General features: G+C 37.9%; 1 protein-coding gene and 1 pseudogene across 1 annotated transcript in view; one reads left to right on the plus strand and one right to left on the minus strand.

Moving 5' to 3' along the window:
- Positions 1-438: 438 nt before the first annotated feature.
- Positions 439-1,590, minus strand: LOC148019616 (zinc finger CCCH domain-containing protein 33-like; annotated as a pseudogene).
- Positions 1,591-2,066: 476 nt separating this feature from the next.
- Positions 2,067-27,719, plus strand: part of LOC148019617 (putative nucleoredoxin 1-2) — a 161,087-nt gene continuing 135,434 nt past the window's right edge. The window contains exons 1-2 of the mRNA XM_087699606.1: positions 2,067-2,564; positions 24,549-24,555. Coding sequence (XP_087555732.1) covers positions 2,067-2,564; positions 24,549-24,555 — 505 coding nt within the window. The remainder of the gene's footprint in view (positions 2,565-24,548; positions 24,556-27,719) is intronic.

Consider the following 27,719-nt stretch of genomic DNA (forward strand, 5'->3'; position numbering starts at 1 on the left):
CCAGCTACACTCACTGATATAAAAGGTGTAAGGGACTTGATTTTTTGGATGATCATTATTATAATGCAAGTCTCCATCTTCTCTCTTTCTTAGCTCTCATGGCTGCCTTCTCTCTCTTTCTATCTTTCTCTCTCCTTTTTTAGTATTTCTCCTCGTCACTATCTTTCTCTATCTTCTGCACCTAATTTTCTCTCTTTTATATACTCTCTCTTCTCTTTCTTCCTCTCCAATCGACCCCTTGATAAGTGGTATTAGAGTTTCTTAGGTTCTTGATCCAGTTAGTCATATTTTGTTTAGTTTTCCCTTTTCAGCCACACAAATCCAAGAAGTTCATGTACACAAGTATAGACATGGCAGGCAACAATGAAGACACACAATATTGCAGGCTAGAGATGGACAACGCACCTAGAGCAGGCATAAGACCTTTCCATTTTGTGTTTATTTAACTTTCTCAAACTTCATTGCAGCTAAGTCACTTGTGATGATCAAGTAAAGTTTGTTGGAATGAGCAATCTGCTGAAGAAAGGGTTTTTCCTTATAGCTTTCCATAAGGATCGGGCATGAGAACCTAGAAGGGTGGATGCCTTGGTTGCCTTGCATGCCATCAAGCGAAGGGAAAGCCATCAAATTGTGAGCAAGTGCAGTAGATGCTCCCAATGGAGAGTATGCAGATTGGATGGAATGATCAAATTTGCATATAGGTCCAAACATGCAGTAACCAAATCAGCTGTAGAAAGTACAGGGAGCAGCTCTCGATCTTAGTGGAAGACCAATAGGACTCAACACACTTCCATGCTGGGAGATGGTTCGGTTAGCTGGATGATAAAACTTGCATTGTAAACCAAACCTGCATTCCCCTGTCTTCATATAGTATTGGCATTCCGGTTGACCATGCCTCTCTGGATACATAGCTTCTCGAGGTCCAAAAGTTGAAGGAGATGGTGGAGTTGGTAATCTAATTGATGGGGAGCTAGGAATGAATGGGAGTAACATTCCCATGGTAACAAGATTTGGCAGGGCTCGCCCATACATGTAGCTCTGGATACATAGCTTCTCGAGGTCCAAAAGTTGAAGGAGATGGTGGAGTTGGTAATCTAATTGATGGGGAGCTAGGAATGAATGGGAGTAACATTCCCATGGTAACAAGATTTGGCAGGGCTCGCCCATACATGTAGCTTGCTTGCTACTGTCCCTCATGCAATGAAAGTGGAGCTTGCTAGTAAGGACTCCATGGTGGCATAGGAACAACCCCCTAGGGGTAGGGTAAAAGAATAGGGGTAATATGTGAGGGTGGGGTGATTGAACTTGCAGGTGGCTCCATATTTTCAATGCACTATCCATAGGTCAAATGCACAGTCCTTTTCACCAAGTCATAATGGTAGACTCATAACATTCAGCTAAATGGGGCCTGACCTTCCAACTTTCTTAGGAGGGTGATGGTATCTACACGTTGCTCCAAACTTACAGGCACATGTTCTTAGATAGTATTGGCATTGGCTGGTCAATCCTCTGGGGATAGTCACCCTTGATCCAACTTGTTGATGGTGCCAGCTCACTAGTCAAGTGGATGGTTATATTTCCACTTGGCATCAAAGCTGCAGAGACCAGTTCAATGCAATTGATACAGACAAGAATGGACTGCTGACTGATCTGAAGCTATGGGTGGTTGTTAGGCAGAGACTACTGTTTTGGTACCTATTATCTTTGGGCCTATATGACCTATCCTGACTAAGAGTCTTTGAATTTGGACAAACAAGGCAAAATCCATCATAGTTCATCTTTGGTTTTGACCCTTCATGCTGATAGTCAATAGAAGAGTATGATCTAGGCTCCACCAATGTCTTATTCTTGGGCATGGTAGCACCATTGTTCTATGCATCAATGATGCTATCACATAATGTGTTAACTATTGCATGAACATTCATCTGTAAGTTCCACTTCTCACAATTATCACTGTGCACAACATTAACTAAGCAGTAGTTTTCAACATTAATGTTACTGTTTTGACTAAAACAACTCATTTCAGATGTAGGTTTTCCATTGGAGATATTTTGCCAATGTAAATAATGCACAGAGCCTGTGGGAAATCTTTGCATGCCAAGGATGGCATGCATTTGTTGGAGAAATGGGGAGTAGAGGCGTTCCCTTTCAATGATGAGCAGATCGATGCTCTACATAAAGCTACAAATGATGAGCAGATCAATGCTCTACATAAAGCTGCAAAGGAAAGATTGAAGAATCAGAATCTACAAATCCTTTTAGTCCATGATGAACAGGATTATGTGATTGGAAAGAATGGAGAACACGTCAAAGTTGCAGATCTAGAAGGCAAAATTGTTGCGTTGTACTTTTCGGCACATTGGTGCCCACTGCGTCAAAGATTCACACCAATGTTCGCATCCATTTATAATCAATTGAAGGAAAAGAGCAAGGAATTTGAGGTTGTGTTTATCTCATCTAATGAAGACCAAGAATCTTTTGACAACTACTTCAATGACATGCCATGGCTTGCTATGCCATACAATGATTCAAAAACGAAAAAAGTGCTTAGTCAGTGGTTTGAAGTGGACTTTCATTTGCTCATCAAATACTCCACTCCAAATCTGATCTACTTTTGAAGGGAAGGGAAAGAACTTTCAGAATTGACAATTAGAGAAGTAGTTGCATCTGAAATCTATTCTATATCAACATAGTTTAACTAATCTTGCACATCAAATGATGCAAAGAGGTGCTTGGATTTTAGTAGTTGTATATCCAACATGCATATGCTCTTAGTGATTATTGTTCCCATCCATGAGAGATGTTCAAGCTCTATACCCTGCTCTCCAAATCCTTGCATCAGCCTGTGCAAGTACATCCCAAATAAATAATGGACAATAACCATTGTAGCAAGACTAAACAAAGTAATAGAATTGGCAATCCCACCTTTCTACAAAATAGACACTTGAGGCAACAAGAAAAAAAGTGAAGACTAGCCCTATGATGACAAACAAGCAGCATGAGATTATGAATATCCTTTTCATTTTACTAAGTGTGTTAGAGAAGGATCCTTCATATACTATGGGCAATACCTTCATGATACATTGGGGATCTAATTGTGGCTTCAATTAGAAATAAGAACATGATATACAGTTTGTATACACCTTCCTCATGGCAGACCCTATAAGCCAATAAAAAGATGCATCAAAAGAAGGATAAGCTTCCTCCTTTCCCTATCATATCTTTTTTTAATTTTTCCTATAACAACCCTCAACCCATAACCCAAAAAGCTTTTTATTGAAAGAACAAGAAACCTCCATTCCACTTACCTTGGAGCCTTCAATTTTTCTTTCCTTTCTTGACATAGACAAGGGTGTACTATAGAGATGCATCTTGCTATGTGTACACCATCAATGAGTAACTGCATGTCAAAGATTATACATGGTCAGGTCATTAGAATGGAATAAAAATGCATCCTTTACCAAAGCTACTGCTTCTCAGAATCCAATATTACAAGGGCTGGTAAATTGGGATGTACTACCATAAAGTTTTACCTATTTCCATAAGTTTGCAGTGTATGTGACTGTACACATAGCAGTAAACCAACACATGTTACATGGCCTTCTTTCACCTCAAAAAGGAAAATTGTTTGGATTTTGAAAGGGGCAACTGCATCTGCAAACCAAACACAAAACTAAAACTTGAAAGGGGCAGCTACATTTGTAGACTTCTAATGAAAGCACAAGAGGAAAAGAGATCATTCCTTCTAAAATGCAAAGGTATTACTCCCTATCCTTGAATGAAAAATATTAGCATCTTCTTCTCCTTTCCTATCTGAAAATTCACTATCATTATGTTTCTCTAGTTCACCACCCTTATTGACACTTAACCAATCAAAGAAGACAGCATATTGTCTTAGAAAACCTCTTCCAAACGATGATCACCAAAACAATGAGTGATCTTACTCTCACCATGGTAGGATCATACCCATCATTGTCAGAGAGTGCATAGTCGTCTCAACTCTTGCCATCATACGCAAAGCCCACCTATGCATTTGTACTTGTAGCAGGTTGGATAGCCTGTGTGTAGCCCATTGTCTACAACTACAACAAGTATAATCTCTCTCTTAATTGAAGCACTGATCCTTACCAAAAAACCATGTTCTAATTAATACAATAAAACAAACACGTAAATGGAGGCATCTCACCTATCTCACACAAAAGGTGCTACATCCTTCGCCTCCACTTCCTGCTCATCAACATCCTCCAAACCTTGTTCATCGTTGAATGAACAAAAAAACATACAACATAAATATAAACACAAATGTAGACCAGACCAGACCTTAACCTTATCAAATTTTGAAATCATAAATGTACTTGCAATAAAGGACACAACTATATCATTGTTATTATTAAGATGTAAGAGATGACAGACATCCATACCATTTGTGTTTAATCAAATCTTGATAATGTTCAAATTTCCCAAGTTCCTCTGGCTCTTCCTCCTTCTCTGTTTTTTCTATTGGGATGCGATATCTCCCATCATTCTCACGAATGAAATCAAGGAGAGCTCTACCATCAAAATCTGTCACATAGCAAACAAAGCAGCTATATACATATCAAGTCCTATCTTATCAACAGTTCTCATGAATAAAATGTACAAGATAAATGTTCAAACCTATCGATAATGTTGTTTTGTTTACCATTCCATGGAATCCTACAAAAATAAGACACAATGTCCAACCTCATCATTATTTCAGTCCACCAAAATACAAACAACAATGCAACATAATAGTTTCTACCAAATTGTAATGTCCAGTGAAATGATAGGAACCAAACTCAAATTTGGCTAGATGCAATAGGGTCCCTCAAGGTCAAACCAAACAATGCATATTTTATCCATATCCTGCAAATTCAACAGCCATTGGATTTTTGAAACTCCGCTCTAGTGCCACACTAGAACCTTAAAGGTACCACAAAGCCACATTTGTGTATGACATTAATTTTTTACTATCTTCATGAACCCGCTAGAGGGGACGTCATTGGGTCTTCTTCACTTCTAGTCTCAAAATCAAACTCATTGCCAGGCCAATCTGCTAAGTGCAAGGAGATAGCATGGAAGATGAGATGCTGTTCTACATTGTTATCAGCCCCATACCTAATAGCATCTGGATGTGTCAAAAGCATTAGAGAGTTTGTTCCAGATACTATGGATCCACTAGCAGCATCATAATGAAGGGCAGTGCTTTTGTCACTTCCACACTTTTGATTGATGTTATGTCTGAATAGAAGCATACAAATTGAGGACATACTTCAAAGAACATCTACACGATATCCTCCATACATTTCCAAGACATTCAAGTTAGCTTCAAATCTGAGTAATAGTTTTGATACGCTCTGCTACTATTTTAGTACCATTCTTAGAACAATTACCAGGTATATTTTCTCAATTGTTTTCTTATATGGCACTTTCTTCAATAAGGAAATAGCAGTAATGATAATAGGAGAAGAAATACCTATTCAAAGGTTGAAGCTCTTGAACATCTGCAGATTATCTCTACTAGATTACTATCCCAATCATTTCCATGAGTACATGGACAAGACATGCCTAATCCACGGGGAGATGAGGAGCTACATCCACATGTATGCAAAGGTAGAGGCTTCCCTAATGAAGGCGGCATCCCGACTGGCCCGGTTGGATTGCCTGACTACCCGATATCCTTTAAGGGCCTATTCTATGCTAGCCTGACCTGCTCCCCATTAATTGAATCTGCCCCATAGTCGATCAATTCGTCTATTTTTGCTAAGCTTTGATAAGTAGTAAGCCCCCTTTTCTAATGCTTTCCTTCAACACTCAGGCTTACCAGACTTCTTCATAGCCGAGCATCATCATCGAAACTGGCCACAGTAGCTGTCGCCATGCGAAGTAGATAGTGTCCATATCTTGATAGTTTCCTGCCATGGTGATGAGGATTGAGAAAGAAGAGTCATGAATTTCTTTTAGTGCCGCGATGGTGTGCAGACATAAGGGGGGTCGATTGCCTTTTCGACTGTCTCAGGGTAGGTTCACATCGAACCGATGGACTGTGTGATACATGTGTCCATTCTCCTTCTGTATACATATAGACCAATCAAGGTCAATTTTTATTTCTTGGCATCATGTTCGACAAATGATTTTAGGCCTATTATGTTTACACATAGACCAATCAAGGTCAATTTTTATTTTTTGGCATCATGTTTGAAAAAATGATTGTAAGCCAATTCAATTGGCCACTTAGATGCTTCAATATGTATTGATGATTCAATACTTTTTTTCACACTCACAATGTCTATCCAATTTGTTAGCTAGCATCAAAGTGGCACATGTGTCTAATGTACATTTTACTTTATTCAATGTCAATCATCTTTTTCCATGTTTGATACACACCCACGTATGGAATCCGTGCCTCTTGGACATGAACCCTCCATAAACTGCGAGTCATGGACATGCATTGTGCTTGTGAGTCAATTCACACTTGTCAAATGCCACCCTAGAAACTAACTTCCTTGAGTAAAGGTACTTGTAAGAATCATCCACTTAAAGCTTAAAATAATTGTGGATCCTTGTAGCTATAGAAGCAATCCAAAGGAAATTATCCCTACATGTTGAGCTTTCAAGCAAAATCTCACCTCTACAAGCAACTATTGCAATCCTGCACAATAAACATTTTCTTCAAACTCAAAGGCACAGGTAAATATAGGCACCTTGAAAGAGAGGCCAACTTTTCCACCTCATGGTACATGTCAATGGACCATATCTTTGAGCTAAAATTCCTTCTATTTCTCCCCCTCCTCCTTGCCCACTTTGGAGCCTTTGATACAAAAACATATGTAGAGATTGACCTATAACTATACCCCAAACTTCCATAGCTATTTATAACCCACCTTTTTGTATAGATTTATGCCAACTGGCTTCAAGAAAAATAGCACCAAGATTACCGATACATGTCACTCATGAATTGCTCCACCATACAATCTAGTTATAGAGCATTCACTATGCCATCTTTCTAATGTTCTCAATAGATCATGCTCTCTCACTCCAACCAGATTTGTACCACACACACACAATTTACTCACAATGTGTGTGTGTGTGTGTGTGTGTGTGTGTGTTCTTATAAACATATGTATTTAGGCTTCATGCATCAAACTCAAAGGAAAGTATTACCCTAATGTCAAGGTTGTCTTCATGCTTCTTAGACTTCCATCTAGGCATTCATATTATAACACTTCCTTCAATACCTTTAGCATGAAACAAGGGAGAAACCATAACACTTTCTTGTCCCCCTTATGTAGCTATGCTTGAAAACTATGCACATTTGCTTTTGACATACTTTTCAACAAACAAACAAACACACACACACACACACACACACACACAAAATTGATTTACTACTAGAGCTTTGAATATTTATTACTTACAAAATTGCGAAGTATATTTGGACAAATTTATTACTATAAATACTTCCTATTCTTGATGGTGTAGGAGGTGGTGAACGATAATAGTGATCTACTCTTCACATTCTTAAAATGTACTTTGTAATATATGTAATGTTTACCATTTAAAAAGGAGCACATATAAAAAAGATAACAATGTATTTTGTAATGTAATGAGTGTATGCAATATTTACCATTCAAAAAGGAGCATGTGTAAAAAAGTTAGTGCATATCAATGGTATGTAGCTGGTATTGTGTGATCTATGTTTTTACTTTTGTATTACCCTATGTGTATGTTACATGCCTTTGTGTGTGTGTGCGTGTGTGTGTGTGATACATATGTGCACATACATAAGCATCGATACATTTCTTTGAAATTGTGTATCTATATGAAAATGATGGGGTGTCTCAATGTATATGTGTTGGTATGTAATTTTGTGTATACTCATGTTTTTATAGAATTGAACATATGCATATGTGTGTATGTGTTGTGTATACTCTATTAAACTAGTGTAGATTGAGGTGTAGATACACAAAAAAATCACAAAGATACACATGATGTATGTGCATATATGTGTCTCATGTGTACAAACCCACATACATACACATTGTACATACATATATTGATCTATGTCCACACCATGCAAATATTGTCACTATTGGTTTGGGGTTGTGTGTGTATGTGTGTTGTGTTTTAGGTCTAAATGTACTTGCATGTGAAATGATATTTGATATAAAGATATATATATGCATATATATATGTCCCCAATATGTGTTGGATAATGTGTGTATATATGTGCATCATGTGTGTAGACATGTACGAGTGGAAGTGTATAGATGTGTATACATCTGTAAATGTAAAGTATAAGAGTAAGGCCATGTTGCTTGAGCAACCCCTTGTCACCCATATGCAATGTAGAAAATTCACAATATATAGATTTTGCATTTACCAAGTATTATATGAAGAAAAAAATTCTAGCAAAAGGACATTAATTTACTAATTATAACAAGGAAAATCATGAGTTCATAATTAACTAGGAAGACTACATATAATTTTCAAGCTAAAGAATAGTAAATTACTAGTTATAATTTGTAAAACTTGAAATTTTCTAGTTACTAAATATTGTTACTAGTTATATACCAAAGTACTATATAACATGACTAGATAGGGCTTTGATTTTCTAGATAATAACTAGAAAAATGTCCTTACTAGTTAGAACAACCTCATATAGCCAAAATTCTCAAGTTATAACTTGGAAATGTTGCATTCTTACTAGTTTGATTGATGTTCTTACTAGTTTTCATATGAATTTGCTATATAGGAAGTTGGTTAGAGTTCCTTCTGCATGCCTTTAACTAGGAGTGAAGTGTGTGTGTGTGTGTGTGTGTGCGTGCACGCACTGGTGCATGTGTATGCAACATGTTCATATATGTGTGTGTTTGGAGGTGGATGGGTTCTTAAATTATCTAAGTTCACCTCTATATGGCTACTTGAAATTTCCCTAATTTTGAGATTGTGTTTACAAGCTAGATCCTAAATTATAGCTAGATCAAAGCTTGAATTTCTTATAATCTCGTATCAAGGAAAACTTGAGAGAAGGTAGGAAATTCTCTAAGTACTTATAATTCCCTACTATTACAATTGGGGGATGACATTCTTAAAAAGTTATGTTATATAGGGAATTTTTAGTGAACAAACAAATTCTTTATAGACCTATGATTCCCTACAAGTAGAAGTAGGGAATTGCATTTTTGTATTCTCTTACATAGGATGTTTTAAAAGAAGGTAGGAAATAGTGTATTTTGACCTTTAATTCCCTACTATAAGATGTGGGGAATGTGATTACCTACTTATATAGAGGGAATACATGCATACACACATAGGAAATATTGCAAAATTTCACACATTTCACAAGATTTCCTATATAGGAATTGATTAAAATTCCCTTGTGGCTAGGTATGAACAAGCCAAGAAAGATCAGGAAAAAGCGCAATCCAAATTTCGAAGTAGTACACACCATCGACCGATTCCATATCCCGAGAGCATGGAGGAGATGCCATGGTTTATGTCTATGCGATGGTTACATGGAGCTTTGATTGCAGCCTCTCGTGAAGGGGTGGAGGTCTCTATTGAGGAGTGGGAATTTTCGAGGAGATGCAGTCCAAAGGTGACCACATGTTTTATAAGCTATCGTATCTTGATTTTATATGTGACAACTAATTAATCATTTCAATGTACAGTACAAAATATACAGTGCGGTATGGTCATATGGACGACATTTTCGCGTGGAGCGTATCGACAAAATGCGATCCATAATGGATTGTGTTGTCATGGCAAAGTTTGAGCAAGATAGTCGACGGTGAGTCACGGATCCAAACACCATTATAGATGAGATGGAGTATTTTGAGAACTTGTAAAGTATTATCACGATGGATTATTGTAGCTTCTCCATGATCATATTCGATATGCAATGGTTCAAAGTGGTATTGAAAGGAGTTGGGACAATGGTTTGACGTCGTCCATCTGGATTTCTCGAAATAGATTCCAAAAAGAGATGGACGAATTTGCGTAACATGTTTGTCTTGCCGGCCCATTGTGAACATGTGCATGAATTATTTTTTGAAATTACCTCGATGGTGGTATGTTATGCCTTCAGCTCCCCAAAGTGCAAGAGTATATGATGAAAGAAATGTTCCCAGCATAGATGAGGACAGTATGCAGATAGAGGGGTCGATATTACAAGGGGTAGATGCCCAAAGCTTGGAGCATGTAGAGGAGGCAGAATCAGGTACCGATGATCGAAAGATAGGAGACCAAGAATTCTTTGAGAACGAGGTGGACTCATCCTTTTGTGGTGACCTTTCTATCAACCATCCAATGTATGCAGAGTTGTGTCAGGAGATTGACATGGAACCATAGGCTACGTCATTCTTATAGGATCCACCTACTCAATTCGTTGAATCGCTTATAAGGGTACTCTAGAATATGCATTTTAAGTAATATCATTTTTTTTCAGAGTTATGTTACCATGCTTTTCTTGAATCTTTATATTGATTATGTTAACATTAATTTTTGTCTATGCAAGTAACCTTTGGTGATATTTAGAGAGCATGATAATTTGAGGGATGAGTGACAAGGATCTACAAGAGATCTTCATACGTATATCTCCAAATCAAATGGCTTGATTTAGAGATATGGCGGACCAGGAGCTATCTTGGACACCATCAGGCCATTCTATTAGATCTACTTTGGCACACTGTGATGGTTCGGTTTCAAGTAGATGAGGTTGACACTCTAGAATTGGGCCGGATGGAGAGAGTGGTTTTGGGGATGCTATGGAGACATGGATACAGTGAGCCCATGGTTGGCTCAAGATACAAGTGCTACTCCACAATCTCGTGCAAGTTCAAGAGAGGGTGGCTTAGGTGGTCTCTGTCTCGTCATTCTAGTGGAGTTGCATCACCTATAGGATTTGTCATACCTGTGGGGACGTCTTCTCCAATGACTCCAGCCGTGTGCAGGTGGCACCCCTATGGGTTCTACTCTGAGAGATACCACCCCTCTTGGTACACAAGATGTACAAGGGTTCCTGGATATGCCCAAGAGCACGGTCCTAGGTAGGAGAGGACACATATTAGACATACCCTGCAGGGGTCTAGATATCTTGTAGATGATAGGAGGGGAGCTGTCATCATGAATAATAAGGGGAGCAAGGTGATGGCTCATATGAGAGAATTGTGCGATTAAGTTTTTTGACACAACATCTTGGATCATTGGAAGAACATACCCGAGGGGACCAAGGACTATATAGTAGCATCCTTGCACAAGGAGTTTCTGGTACTCACCGTAGCAGATAGGTTTTCCACAGGCTAGATGATGGAGTGCATGCATACGTACATGTCACACATACGATTGAACACATGCAATGCACTTAAGAGTGGGGCCTCAAAGCTTGAGTGGATAGGTGTAGATGACTGGCGTTGACTCAAGGAGGAGGCTACATATTCTCCAGGATGTTTAAAACAACAACGCGAGGTAGTGAGGGTACAATTAGAGGCAAGAGTGGTCCATCATCCTGGGAGTGGTGGCCATAGGACTTCTCTAGAGGACTTTGTAAACTTTTCTTATGTTCTTCTTGCTTTTTTTTTGCAATACCCACTTGTACTAATAATCATGTTTCTAACAGTTGTATTTTGTTTTCTTTGCAATACTCCATTAAAAACCATGATCCCACCAGCCTAGAGACTCGATATGTAGAGAGACACAGTCTCATTGCATTGATTGATAGACTATATACACACTATCGTGCCACTATGTGGACATAGTGTAAAAAACTCTAGAGTGCATCATCATCCGATTTTTTTATTGATCAAGAGAGTGAATGACATTTAAGTCATAAGTGCTAGTGTCCATGGCATGGATTGTCCAAAAATACTAGATTTTTGGATAATTTTAGTTTTTTTATATTACTTATTGTAAAAATCCCAAAAATTTTAGAAAAGCTTCTAGATTAGGATGGCATGAAAAAAGAAAGTTTCTTTTTTAGCCAGTTATGGGATTTTTCATAAAAAAGAAAGATTGGCGAAATCACGCGGGTCATGATCGCTATTGACATGATGAAAATTACACTTTGTTGGAAGAAGAAGAAGGACTGAAATAAAACATCCCTAAGCAGGTGTCCCAACGTTCTACCCCCCTTTCAAAGCCATCAAAGCTATCAGATTTGGATTCTGAGAAGCATAGAAGAAGCTATTATTTTGATGCACGTTTTTGGTCTACGAAGAGACTCCAGGAGATCTAATGCTTGGAGATTGCTTTTGAGTAGTATAAGACAAAGGATTTTAGGCTCTGTCAATGCATATTGATTCAATTCATTGTGCTTTTTCTTTATCGTGTTTACCTCTGATCTATTCTTTTTCTTCTCTTCCATCTTCTATCTCTACTTTCTTCTACCTCTAATCCCCGGTGGATTCAACCTTTCGACAAAAGCCCCTCCAACAACACGATGGCCCAGTAAGTTACTCATCTTTCTTGTCTGTAGTTACTATTTTTAATTAAAATGCATTATTTTAGTAGAGTCCGTTCGATGCTCCTTTGTATCGGGACGAGCTTTTGGATGGCAGGGATCTACAGCTCGCACTTGGATTCGTGGAGTGCACATCCTCTTCTTTTTTGGTCATGTGATTTATATAGGCATTTTCTATGCACTATGTTATTATCATCCTTTGTATCTTGCCATGATTCCATGAGCACTCTCATTAAGCAATCTTGTATTTATTTTATGTATCAGTTTTGTGGGTTCAAGTACATTTTACCTTCATTTTGACAACCATTGTACACTTTACATGTAATCCATTTGTAGAATGTAAATACAACACATAGTGCTACATGTGGCAGGGCAACTTGCTACCCTACCACAAATTTTTTTTCTCTGTAATCGTTGCTATGAGCGTTGTAAATTTATTGCACATGTCGCTATTGGTATCGCAATTTGCGTCGCAAACCATCACTATTGGCATTACTATTTGTGTTGTTATTTGTGTAAAGACATAAATAAAAATGCAAATAGAAACGCCAATAGCTGTGGTTCTATGGAGACGCTAATACGATAGGTTTTTTTTGTGAACATTTTCTTCACTTTCAACATCAATATGAGGCCTGTATCTTGTAGTGTTCAATGCCCTCAAGGGGACATGGGAAAATCATCTTAACAAACTCCTCTCGTTATCGAAGAGGTTTGGTATGAGCTTGAGAACATCCTCAAGCTCTCTCCCAAAGACACCTCATAATCATACCAAATCAATACATGAAAAATATAGTGGAGCCATGTATATATCCGTGATGTATGTTTTGGTTGAGCTCTAAGCTTGTATATACATTGATAATGTGTATGGGCTCCTGGAGACTAAACTTATATATTTATGTAGTATTGAGATGAATTCATTCCTTCATGGCCATGAGTCATTGCTTCTATATTGAAGACTTGTAATACAAAGACCATCCCCTATGCCTCTATTCTTGGATTAAAATGATGGGTTGGTAATACTAATGTAGTAGGAATACTTGGTAGCATGGATAAAGCTCAATAATACAATCAAACTCTCTTTAAGTTGAGCATAGCCTTGTGGATAGGCTCAATGATATACTTTATGAGATTGAGGTTAGCTTTAGAGCGTACAAAAAATCTTAATCCTGATATCAATAAAATGTTGAAAGAGAGCACAATTGCATAAATGGTGTGCTTTAGTATTTTTCAATACACGTAAAAGTGTATCCTATGCTAAGGAGATTTGATGTGAATCAAGTTAAACTACACCTAGGTCTAAGCACATGGCTTGATAAGATTCCAAGTATAGTGTTAGAGTAACTTTTTTGATGTCAAACTGAAAGATAATAACAAAATGATATAAAAGTATATCCTAAAATATTTTAAGAAAGGCAAGTTGAAGTAAGTTATTGCATCAAACTTCTTTCTCATCAAAGTGATACTCACATTATACTTGATTGAATGAGTTTATTAAAAAAAATCAATAGATTCGTGATCCTAAACTCTTATTACATATATTGATATACAAGGTGGAGAGCACAACCTTGCTTTTTATATATAAAAGGGTAACTTATAGAGTTTAAAAGATGTAATCATATTGATGTGCATATCATATTAATATGTAAAAAACAAAGTTAAGTTACAAATCACTTTGTATCATGTTTTTATAATGAGGAGGTTGATATATGTATTATATCTACAAATTCTTACACAAAGAGGTCCAAATTTTATGTCTCATGTTTCTGAAAAGAAACAAACCCTTTTGGTTGTGAATGTTGAAAAAATAGAGTGATGGACAAACTTAAAATTCTCAAAGTCGAAAGAATAGAGTTTTAAACTATTCTTTACTAAATTTAATTCAATGCCTTTGGGCAAACTTGAAATTCTCAAAGTCTTTTCTTTAACCTAAATACATTCCATGATGGATGTACCCATTGCCAAGCATGGGCACAAAATGTAATTACTAAGTGGACAAAGAGATTACAATCTTAGCTAAAACAAAGGCACAAAATCTAATTAATAAGAGTAGAATACTCTTCAACTTTAATACTTAATAAGGTGGATGTCTATATGCCCAAGCTAAGGTCTCAAATTTTTGTTGAAAACTCAAAGTCCAAGGGGAACACAAAAGCCAAAACCATTGACATTAAGGCCCCATAAGCTCATTGTAACTTATTATTAATCATAAGAATCAATCCTTTATCTTTTCAAGATTCTAGCAAATAAAGTTTGAGCTAAATTTTACAATACAAAAATAATGAATGATCCTAAAATTTGACACCTTCAACTCTATCCAATCTGCTTGGTCACATGGCCAAGTGCTGCTCATATATTGAGAATGATAAATAGCAAAAAGATTTTCATAATGACTCAAAAGCTAGGTCAAGTGCCAAAAAAGGGTTACAAATAGCCAAGTGACAGAAAGGGGTTAAATAAATCTTAAAATAATTGGACATGTTGGAAATGAAACATTTTCCATTTAACCTAAAGCACTCATTAATAGTAATTATACTTCAAAACAAAGTGGATATTATGCTCCAAAATAGGGGCAAAATTTAAAACTATGGCTAAGGAAAAAGGGAAATTTTCAAGCATAAAAGTGCTCTAAATTTTACCCAAAATAGTTCTAACATCAACTTTCTTCCTCATAACAAGGTAAAGAAAATGCACACCAAAGGATTGTGCTTTAAATGTGGAGAGAAGTGGTCCCAAGATCATAAGTTGAAGTGTATAGCCAAAAATTCTAGAATCAACATGGTGACTACTCAAGATGTGGAAGTTGAAGAAGAAGAGGAACAAGATGGTGAAGTACTACAGGTTTGTGCTTATCTGATGGTAGAGCAAATGCATGAAGAAGAGGATGTCATTAATGAGGATTTTTATGATCCTATGGATGGGTTTCCATTTAATCTGATGGCACCAATGATTCTCATTCTTGCTTATGTGCTATTTCACACGATATATGGATGGGCTACAAAGGAGAAAATACACTTTGACTCAAAGGTATTATTAATGGCAAGATCACACATATTATTATGGATACAAGCAACACTCATAGCTTCATCAATACCAACTTCTTGATTAGGCTAAAGTTGCTACCCATTGATATGGAATTATCCTTGTGCGCATAAGTTGCAAATGGTACTTACGAGTCTAGTAAAGAAGTGTGTCCATGTACTTCTATTGAATTGCCTCCTATTAGCACAATAAAAGCGGATCTAATCACTTTGGATATAGAGTCAATTGATGTTGTTATTGACTATAATTGGTTGAAAACTCTTTGTAAATTTACTTTATATTTGGAACAAAATAAAATAGAATTTAATTGGCAAGGTGTAACGTGTCCGCCCAAGCCGCTTCCTCGTGTCGGTACGTTCTTAGTAGCCCATTAAGAGATGTCCTAGAAAATGTTATATGTCCGGGATTTGATGAAATACCTCGCACTTTGCTATCTAGGCTTGCTTGAGTCTACCCCGCAGCAGTGGAAGTTTAAACTGTTCCCACGAGGATCAACATGAGTTTTTGGTTCCTATTATGAGTCGAATTAACTACTAATGGTTGATTAGTGTTAGTAATTCGAGTTTCCACTTCTTATAGAATTACCTGATTGAAACAAACTTGCATTACGCTTGGTCCAAAGATAATGGGAGATGAAGGGGAGTATGACACTTCGATCCATTCAGTCCATGGTGCAAAATCCCATCCCGGGCCCTAAAATGATGCAAGTTAGACTTCCTGATCTCTAATGGTCATACATTTATCTATCAAAAATGTAAATTTTTTCATTTTTATGAAATGTCTCGACTTAGTGAGTCCACTCAATCGTAGGTTTGAATCCATCAGGGATCCATTCTCCTACTTCTCTCGAAAGAGTATTTTTAATTACCTAATTACTTACCACCTTAGATTTAACGTATAAAAACAACTTCTTTGATTATCTCCTAATACAAATTCTTTATACGCCTTTATTTCACGACACAAAGACAAAGTAAAGTAATTCCTTCTCAACCGTTCCTTTAAGAAAAATAACTTTTTACAATGTTTTCTATTCTAGCTAGATATGATGTCAACCGGAAGGTATTATTCTCTCCAAGTTCAATTCCTAGACTAGTATTGGAACTTCCAGGATACTACCTGGAATTTGAATGGTAGTTGGCAGTTTGTGAGAGCCTAAGGAGTTTATGACTAAAGCCCCCTAGTATTCTCACATCCTCGTACAAACTGGAGTTCCCTATGATAAGACCTTTCGTGCCATGATTGGTCTATGCTCACTGATGCAAAAAAAAAAAGAAACCCCTTGGAGTAGGGTTTATCCACGCTGGCCTTGAGGAGGTCTATTACCATCAAAGAATACTGCCTTAGTCATGCAGCGTTTAGTACTCATCGAAATATTGTCTTGGTTGGCGATCTGTACTACCCGATTATCCATCTTTTAGCTTAGTGATTTTAGGAAAAATTAGTACCTAACTCACAATCACAAACATAATTTCCAAATGCATTCTACATAAACTGTAAAAAAATATTTTCTTTCGTAAAATAATAATATCAAGGCAAAACTCAACGTAAGTGGCAATATCTTCCAATAATCTTTTCGGATTACCCTCTTAGGATTTATTTCAGATTGAATCTAAATAAGAATTCTAATTTTGAGATTAATTTCCATGATGGTCTTTTCTCAATGGGGTTTTGTTGGTCCTTGCCCCACGATGATTCCAAAACACAAATATTGGTTAGTTTTATCATGAAAAGTATTCTTTTAACAATTTCATGTCAAGTCCTTTCATATATATTGAGAATTAGCATTCATCTTTATCCATTAGAGATTCCATTAGTTCAATATAATTTATAAAAAAAATGTCTTTTAAGGAAGCGCAATATCTTCCTTGTACTTCTCCTTGGTACATCTCGTACAAACCTAGATTATCCCTTGAAATTTGCGGTTAAGAATTTCTCTATGAAATTTTATGTAGGAGACATTTTTTTTAAAGTCCTATTCTACGAATGCAGCTTCTCATTATCAACCCATAGGATGATGATCTACTAGCTGCTTTTAATATCAAAATATGGTACCCGGGCATTTATGACGAGTGCTTGGTTGATGGTGTTTGTAGCTTTATTTGTAATCCCAAACTCACCATTCTGTTTGTAGTGGTCGCACGCGGCCTTTATAATTTTCTTCTTCGGGGCCAGGGTCTTTAATCATGAGATTGTAGAGGAGTTTTAGCAATAGAGCTTCAAGTTGTCACAATCAGGTTGATAGAGAATGGCAATCACTAGGAATTGAGAAATATCAAGTAGATTCTTGATTCCATAGGGAAGTGAAGGTAAAAGAAATGGGGGATTCGATTCCAAGAGCCGGCAGAGTATCCTCCTTGTCTTCATGACAAGAATTTTTGTCCTCACACTCCTCTTGCCTTACTCCCTCTTGCTCCATACTCTTGGTTTGAGAAGAGCCTCTTCTCTTTGATCAAGCTACTCCTCCAATGGTTTATGGGTTGTGGCCAAGAAGAGGAGCTCGTTGTGAAGGGTATCTTGGCAATTGAGTAATCTAGAAGCTTTCAAGATGCAATTTGATACTAGTGATTTTATCTTTGAGGTCCAGAGAGGCTGCCAAAGATGCCATGACTGATTCTCCTGGCTCTCAAATGAACTTGCTCCAATCTAGGCCTCTAATTGAGAAAAGGAGGAGATTGTTGAAGTCTTCTGCTCAGATTGAGGAGGAGAATTTAAGCTTTGCTTTGTGCTTTCAACATCTCCTAATTTGGGAGGAGGGCGAGTAATTTGGTGGCCTTTTTTTCGTTAAAAAAGGGGGGGGGGAGCGACAATATGTTCGTCGACTTCACCTTCCCATAAGCTTTCTTTTTTAAAGCTTAAACTTTAAAGATTTAAGCTTTCTCTTACTTTAAAATTTTAAATGTGCTTAGTGAGTTCTGACCTACAGGCAATGATTACCATGCATATGGTGATTTTCATGAAAGTTGGCACTTTAGGCATTGAGTTACATACTTGACTACATCACCCTTGAGTCTTTCCCAATAGAAGCTTCTTTTGACTGTATTAAGAGTCTTAGCATATCCAAGATGACCTAAAAATGGAGAATCGTGAGCTTCCCAAAGTATTTTCTTCTTAAGTTCCTAGCTTGCAGGAGTACATAGTCTTGCCTTAAAATAGGCAAGCTCCTTGTTTATGGAATACAGGAATACATAGTCTTGTCTTAAAATAGGCAAGCTCCTCGTTTATGGAAAAATCTTGACACTTAGGCTTGATTTTTGGACTTGAATCCTTAACGGAGATCTCTTGGAACATTCTCTAATAGCTTGGATCCTTCATTGCTTCTTCTTTAGCTATTTCTATGAGAGGGTTCTTAGGCATTGAAATCATTGTAGCAAGAGTTCCTGCTCTAGAGGGTTCCTCTAGGATTAGAGTATTAAGAAATAATTTATGGCTTAGGGCATCCACAATCACATTCTCCTTGCTTAGTCTATATTTGACTTCAAAGTCAAATTCCTACAATATCTCAATCCATCAGCACTGTCTCATATTGAGGTCTGGTTGAGTAAAAATCCACTTCAGGCTTTTATGATCAATGACTAGAGAAAGCTTACTATCAAGTATGTAACATATCCATAGTTTAAAGGCATGAATTACAACAAGTAATTCTATATCATTATCATGAGGGTTACTCCCTAAAATAGCCAATACCATCGACTAAGACAAACTTAGTTTATTTTTTGCATACGTGATGATTTTGTGATCTAGTTGGTCGTTAGCATGAAGAATGGGGTCCTGTTAAGGAAGGATAGCTCAACGAGTCTTTGAGTCCTCCATCCATTGTGTTTACCTAAGGTTGATCTATGATATAGTTGGGGCAGTTAGCTTCAATGAATCAATCTACCCCATATTGCAATTCCTGATAAGAGAGATAAGAACCGTATACTCATTACAAAATAGTCAAAAGTTATTTTGCCGTTTGAGTGCTTGGCTGATATATACATGGCTTGAAATGCAAGGATTTTTTTTAAATTTAAAAAAGCTCTATTAGTTAACTTTATTTCTACTAGGGTTTAAAATTTTCATCAAACGGATAATATCTTCCCACTATTCCCAATTACTAGGGAGACAACCAATTTTCATTACAAGGGTGGACAAAAATAATTCTTTACATCAATAGGAAGGAAATACATTATTCGAGTAGTTCGGAAGCTCATATTCTTCTTGGAAGTAGATTCCCTATTATAACCTAGGCATGGCATTGCAATACATCCATTACATAGTAATTAGGATTTTGAAAATGGATATTTAAAAATCTATATTTTAGGGGAAGATCAGATAATCCATCTTTCTTGTAGTTTCAACAGTTGGAGCATCCTACAACCATGACTCAGTTAGCCGATATAACCTTTGTAAAATCCTCATAGACGTATTGATTTAATTGGACTTGTCATCCTCCAATGAACATGTTTGAGTTTACTCTAGCCTCATAGAAGAGATAAATCTTGGAAACCTTAAGGGTTTCCATCCATCTTATCTTCTTTAAATTATTTTGGAGGCAAGCAAGACAATTTGTGTCAATGTAACAATACCCTCTACTTCACATCCATTGTCTTTCATAATACAAGCCTGGCAAAGGATTGTATATTCAATCTAATATCTACATCATTTGGTTTCTCCAGCTGAAACTAGAGGAGTGCTTTGCTAACATAAACATAACTTAAAAAATCAAGAATCATTCCAAAGGTGTGTCCCTGTACCAAAAATCAAGGACATATATTGACAAGATTTTCACAACTTAAGGAAAATATATCTTATGATGTACTTATAACTAGTTTTATTTACTTGCATCATATTCTATATCAATGTCACTATAAGATATAGGCTTTATACCGATGTTTAAAGTGACAAAAATACAAACAACAAAATTTTTCCCCGTTGTCGCAAAAAGCGTTGTTATTAATGATGCCATAGAACAGTCCGTATCAGCGTCGCTATGAACGTCGGTATTGGCATGGCTATGCACGTCTCAAATCGTCGCTATAAGTGTCTGTGATAGCGACGCCAATATCGACGCTTATAGCGATGGTTTGCGACGTGCATAGCGACGCCAATAACGACGCGAGCAGTAAAATTTGTGACGCTAATAGCGACAGTAATAGGGAAAAAAAATTGTGTGCTTTATGAGAGCCATACAAAATAGTTTCTGCACTACTGTGTACAATGCGCTTGCAAACAAAAACAATATGTACTGAAATCATAAAACTGATACATTAAATAAATACATGATCGCATAAAAAGCGATTGGTACAATCATGATAGAATATCACTAATACATAGAAAATGTCTACATAGATCAGGCGACTCAAAAATAAAGGTGTGTGAGCTCCAGGGATCCAAGGGCGAGCTACGCATCCTCGTCCCCCGAAAGCTCGTCCCGCCGCAAAGGAGCATCAAATAGATTATGCAGAAAAAGAAACAACACATCAGTCCACCATACAATAATGCATTCAAATATCTCATGGTAACTATAGACAAGAAAGATGAGTGACTTACAAGGCCGCCGCATCTATACAATCGGTCGATCAAGGCCCTGAGACCGTGCCTCTTTGCATATCGAGTCTCAAGGCCAGTCGGGGATCGCGATTTGTAATGGAGTGCTGCAAAGAAAACAAAATGCTAACTGTTAGAAACATGATTGTCAGTACAAAGAATATTTCAAAAAAATAAACAAGCAAAACAAAAGAAAAACTTACAAAGTCCTCCAAATATGTCCTGTGGCGGCCACTCCCAAGATGATGGACCACTCCGGCCTCGAGTCGTGCCGTCGCCGCCTCACGCTGCTGACTCCAACGTCTTGGAGAATCTGTAGCCTCCTCCCTCAGTCCGCGCCAGTCGTCTACATCTAACCACTCCAGTTTTGTAGCCCCACTCTTGATTGCCTTGCGTGCGTCGGATCGTCTATGTCATTAGGGCTAAAAATGCTTCAAAAACGGCACTTGTAAGAAAGTGATTAAGTTGCTAATTAGTTGAGGTTTAGGAAGAATAAAACCTCTAAATTTGGTTGTCCAGATGTGATTGATGAGAGAATATTTGATTCATTGAAGAGGTCGGCCATTAATTGCCCTCATCTTTTAATCTAGGTCAAGGGTCACCTTTTTGGCCGTTTTTGTCTTGAAACTCGAGAGATTTTGTGTTTTCGAGATTTTTGTATGAAATTCACATTTCTTTACTCCCACGTTTTCCTTTTACACACTATTCTCTTTTGCCATTCTTTTTGTTGCACTTGCTTCCTATCACTGTGAGATTCTTGCTCGGTTCATTTGCTAGAATGTCTGGCAATACCTCTTCAAATAACACGAGCGCAAGCACACGTAAATACAAGCTAACTGTTCAGTTAGATCCGATTTACACATCTTGGAGAAGTATACATCATCGAGTATTGATAGATGAGATCGAAGCCAATAGGTTGCGACCACAAAGAATGAAGCATATAGATTTGTGGGTGGACGGAAATATTTATCCGAGGGATCCTTCTACAGGTAAACCACCTCCCTTTTTCAATGTCCATGACTATGTAAGATATGTTGGAGAAGGTTACAATGGGATGCTTGGCTACTGTATGAGGTTATACTATGCATCTTACACATATATATATGGGTTGATCTAAAAAATGTGCAAATTGCAATGGTTCACATGTATAAAATCACAGTAGAAGAAAGTTATGGTATTCTAAAGTTTGCCTTGAAGTTGGATGAAGCACAGATTCAAAAGGGACAGAAGATGGAAAGAATTAGCATTTGCCTCATGAACATGGTATTGGACCATAGCAATGGTGAGGGCCAAGCTCCATTGCATAAGATCCAATCCGAGATGGAGATTTGGTGGATTGGTGCAGCCCAAGTACCAATTAAAAATCATCAAACGTTGAAATGGTTGTTCAACCATACAGGGATTCCAAATATCATTAAGTCTCAAAGTGAAGGCGAAATGTTGGTAGTTGATGGGGTTGGTAATTTTAATGTGGAATGGCATATGAGTGCTGATTTAAAAACTATCAAATGTATACTTGGAATATGTAATGGTGCAAATGCAAAATATCCTTGCATTTATTGCATGGAAAGTATTGGATCCAAAGATTGGAGTAGTTTGCGACCAGTAAGAAGAGCCCCAAATAGAGACTCTATAGATTTGAGTAAATTTAAAAATATAGAAGACATCTGGGATCCCATTCTTTCAATCTCTCTTAAGAATGTTCATATTTGTACTTTGCATGTAGAGATTAGAATAATCGATAAGCTTCTCAGGTTGCATCTTGATTACGCATATTCCATTAAGCCATTAGCTTTATCAGATGAGTGTATTGATAAATGCGAGGCATTACTATCAAAAATGGGATTTCATGGCAGCCAAGTTCACTTGAGAAAGGATCCAATACTTTCAGGAAAAATAAGAGATATCTTGGCCGATGTCTCTATGGGAGGCTCAAAAGCAAGTGAATGCGGCTTGGGAGTGTTGAAGAGAGCTATGTGTGATCACAACAAACGTTGCAAGCATGCCAAGGCTTGCATTTCTTAGAATGGAGCTCTGGATACACCTTGATGTTTTTCTGAAACTCCTCAAGCAACATAAGACAACATATACATATGCGGAAGAGTTCAAAAGATCAATCACAAATCTTGTTCAGGCGATAAAAGAGGCATGGGGAGAAAAAGATATCACTTTTTATCTGGTAAAGTAACAATTATTTAATATGGGTTTATTTTGACAGGTTTTTCAATTGGTATAAAATTAGTGGTACTTTGTATTGCAGCATATTCTTCATATTCATGGGCCTTACTTCGTGGAGGAGCATGGCCCCTTAGCAACTTATAGTAATCAAGGTATGGAAAAATCCCACTATCAAGCACACACAAGTTATTTTCGAAGCACAAGGCATGGGGGAGGAGTTACAAAAAGCAATGCTTTGGAGGAGCTATTCAATTGGTTTTTTCGATGACAACTTCAAAGAATGCAGATAAAAGACGGCAATGACACATAAGCAATCGCACTTTTATATATAAGAAAGAATATATACAAAGCTAGCTTTCCAAAACTCTCACATTCTCTTCCTCCTCAGGAATCTTTCCTCTATAATGTAGAATTTTTTTTCTCTTGTAGCCAGCTATAGATTTTACATCAGTTCGGTTTGCAGCCAAGGTATAGGATGTGAATGCTAAAAAGTATCTTGCTCTAGAAGCTGAGTAACCTGGACCGTAGCCAAAAATCCTAATTGCTGCAGTCTTTTCCAAAAACATTACTTTGTGGGCATTATATTGTAATCATGAGAAACCTAGAAGCCTTGTAAGAGCTTTAATACAAAGTATGGGCCATGCTACATCCTCTGAGAAACTACTATGAAGTACTAAAAAGGAATCAAGGTCAATCCTAGCCAAGTAGTGGCCGAGTGCAATGTCTTTCAATGTACTACCACCAGCTCTCGATCCTTTGCCACATCCCAAGAAGTTATCTGTATCAGCAATCTCCAATTGCAAATAAAACCCATACTGAATGAGCGTGAAATGCAAACCTACCAATGTGTAAAAGTAAATTCAAAATTATCTTACCACTTGGTTTTCATCGTACTCCAATTTAATTGGATTCCATAAATTTATTGATGATGATGTCTCATTGGTGTTAATCAATTCTTTAACATATTCAGGCTCCTCTCTTCCAAAATTGGAAATCCCAAGTCGGCTTTGAATGCGATCGAAGTCCTCATCAGTAATACTCAACTCTTTCTCAGCTTCTTTGGCCTTTTCAAAATAAACAGAGAGGGCCTCACCAGCATCAATAAACTTATCGTCTAGAGTTTCTTTATCAAGTTTGAGTATCTCTTCCTTTGATTCATTCTCTGTGTCAATTATCCCATTTGCAGCATCACAAGCCTCTGCAATAATTGCTAGACAATAATCTTCCCTGAGATTGAAAAGTTTTTGAATATCTGACAGTAAAATGTACTCCTCCTTGAAAGGTATAGATGGTAGAGAAGGAACAGTATGGTGAGAACTCTCATCAGTTGGAGGGTTTGTATCTCCTTGGCTCTCCTCAATGATAGTCTCAGCTTTGAAGTGAGCAACATCCAAATTCTCAGCAATACTAAGCCTCAATATCTGCATCTACAACCTCCTCTGTTTCCTTTTCATCTGCCAGATCATCTAACATGCAAAAGCTAGCACTCTTTGCTTCTTCCAACTGTTGCTCATCAGCTTTCAGAGGATATTTGACAAGGGTGAAAACAATAAAAGCTGCTGATTTTGTCATCATCTTGCAGTTTTTGGAATGAGTGGAGCACAATTTGTCTCTTGCATAAAACCTGTCCAGAGAGTGGGCACCACACACTTCTTAGTAAACACTGACTTTTCATTTCCTGTTGACCCAATGGGAACATGGACATATTCATTTGTACCAACTTCAATAGAAGGACCTGCTAGATTTTCAAACTCCAAAAAGTCCTCCAAAATATACTTTTTACAAGATTTCAAAACACTATCAAGGTCCCAATCAGGATTAAAGACACTCTTCACAACTCCATAGAAAGCGAGATCCATGCCATTCTGAAGGATAAAATCAAGAAGCCTCTCTGATGGAGTGACATCAGTAAGCTCTGATACTCCAAGACCTCTCATTGCCGACTTTTGCTTCCCTGGAGATGTGCTTGGCATTCTGACACTGGTGGCAGAGCATGGAGAAGAAACAGAATGCACAGGCTCATCACATGTTGAAGCCCTTGAGCCTTTTGAAAGACTTATTCTTTTACTAGTTCCTGGCAAAAGCTTGGAGCCTAGAAAATCTGTGGGTTCAGACATTTTTCCAACATGTGCTTGATACAGCACGACAAGACTCAAATGCTAAACTCGGACGTTCGTACTCGCACCGTATCGGTAATTCAAACTAGCAACTTTAAGCAAAGGGCCGCAACCGTAACGACGCGAGAAGGCAGAGCCAAAATCAGGGATCACATGACCTCAAGCACTATCAGCTTAGGAGACACGCCGAAGGAAGACTTTGGAGAACAAGAAATCCCAAAACGACGCGAACAGATGAAAGCACCAAAAGAGAAATACTCGCTCTTGCACCGTATCAGGAGAAGAAACAGAGGTCCATAAAGAAAGAAAAAAAAGCCGTACGAATGAGGGACACCCCCTTATGTAGGCGCGCAATAATGCCACTTGGCACTAGTCATTGGGCTTCGACACGTGGCAGTAGCCGTTGGGCTTCGACACGTGGCACTAGCCCTTGGCCAACATGTGGCCAACAAACACGTGGAAAACATGTGGACCGATCATTAGTTGACACGTAGCATATGGACAATAGGCGGATATGTGGCACAATCAGTGCGAGACATGTGTCTGACATGTGTCATGATTGACGAGGGAATATAAGGGGTTATTTTTCTTACGTGTATACTTTACATTTCTCGAGCTCTCGCGCCTTGCTTGCCGATACGGTGCGATCCAAGTGTTGCGTCTACTGCGTTTTTATTCTCTCGCGTCGTATCGGTTACCGTCTCTTTACTGATTTTACTTCTTTGGTCTTCAGTCAATGCACCGATACAGAGCGAATACGTCATTCCCTAGTCATCGTAACCTCCATCTCGCACCATATCGGCCTTCTATGGTGCGAGATGGAAATTTCGAAAACTATGAAAGGACGCATATCGCTCCATATGCATCCTTTCATAGTCTTCCGAATTTCCGTCTCGCACCATATCGGCATTTTTGTTCTCGTCTCTGATACACCGTGAATGTGACGATTCATTTGTTTTGTTTGTTCCTTCTCGCGCCATATTGGGCTTGTTGCATTGTCAGATTTTTGAGAAATTTCCTATGTCACTTTTTGTCTTTCTAGCTCTTCTATTTTCTTCTCTGTATGGCAAGGACAAAGCAAACTGCAAGAAAAGTGTATGTGGATAGGAAGGACAGTGGGGGTAGAAGAAAGTTACAATTTGATGAATCTGAGGAGGAGCCCTCTTCAAATATTGCTGAAGCTGGGCCATCAGAGGCCCTAGAGCATTTTGCCACAGAAATCCCACCTACACCAGGTGTTGGCCTAACATCTTCCATGGAGTTAAAGCATTTCAGTGCAGTGAATGTTTCATCTCCTGATGTTGAGGAAGCAAAGGGTGAGACTTGCCCTGTGAAAGATTCATCCCCTCCAATTGTACCTAAGTCTACATCTGTTGAAGCCACTGAGCCTCCCAAGCCACAAAAGAGAAAGAGAAAGTCCCGGTTCTTCTACATGCAGAGGTGTTTTAGTGAGATTAGAAAAGCCCAGAGAGCTATAGAGCACGTGATTCCAAAGGTAGCTTTCATAAGCATTGTTAAAGAGATCTCTGATAGATTGTCTCAAGTGGCAACTGTCTCTGGTCTAAATAAGAAGTGGCAACTCTCAGCCATTCTTGCTCTACAAGAGGCCGTAGAAGATTTTGTTATTGATTTCATGAACGATGCTTACATTGCTGCTGTGCATGCTCATAGAATTACCCTTATGAATAAAGATTTCAGCATCATCAGTAGAATCAGGTATAGGTTCGATAAAGTGTTGAGGCCCTTGCCCTCCAATGATCAAAAAGCCCTTGAAATCCTTTAACATTCCCCCGAAATTGTCTAGGAAAGGGAAAAAGCTTAAGGTTAAGGATGTAACTCACCTTTACTCTACAAGGGGTGCCACCCAGCAGGAGTCTTTCTTGAGTGAAAAATTTTAGGAGGTGTTGGAAACTGAAGACGAAGTTTACAAGAGGAAAGCTGCATCACTTGCTCCTGTCAACAATGAGAGGATGGGTAAAGTGTATGGGCAAATACTTGTGAATGTTTCTGCGGAACCTGAGGAGGAATACCTTAGTATATCTCCCGAGGATAAGCCCATGTTGGAGAAAAGGGATGTCCAACTATCTGACTCCGTTGTTTTTTGTTGCATAAGGTAAGGCTTATATTTTTTATTTTTTTTTGCATAAGGTAAGGCTTATAGGTTCAATTATATTTTATATGTAATTTGTATTGATTTTGATCAATTTAAATAGCTTTTGCTATTGACTGCAGGGCATTCGTCTCCTCTCTCACTCTCGATATCCGTAGAACCATATATATTGTTGATCCACTTCTCTCTGTGCAACTATTTGCAAGATCTGGGTCTAATATTGCCCCATTCTTTTGTACTTTCGATAGTGTGACAAATTACCACATCTTTT

The sequence above is a fragment of the Lygodium microphyllum genome, chromosome 19 (genome assembly GCF_053477565.2).
Source record: "Lygodium microphyllum isolate KBCC chromosome 19, Lygodium_microphyllum_v1.1.10, whole genome shotgun sequence".
Lineage (NCBI taxonomy): Eukaryota > Viridiplantae > Streptophyta > Polypodiopsida > Schizaeales > Lygodiaceae > Lygodium > Lygodium microphyllum.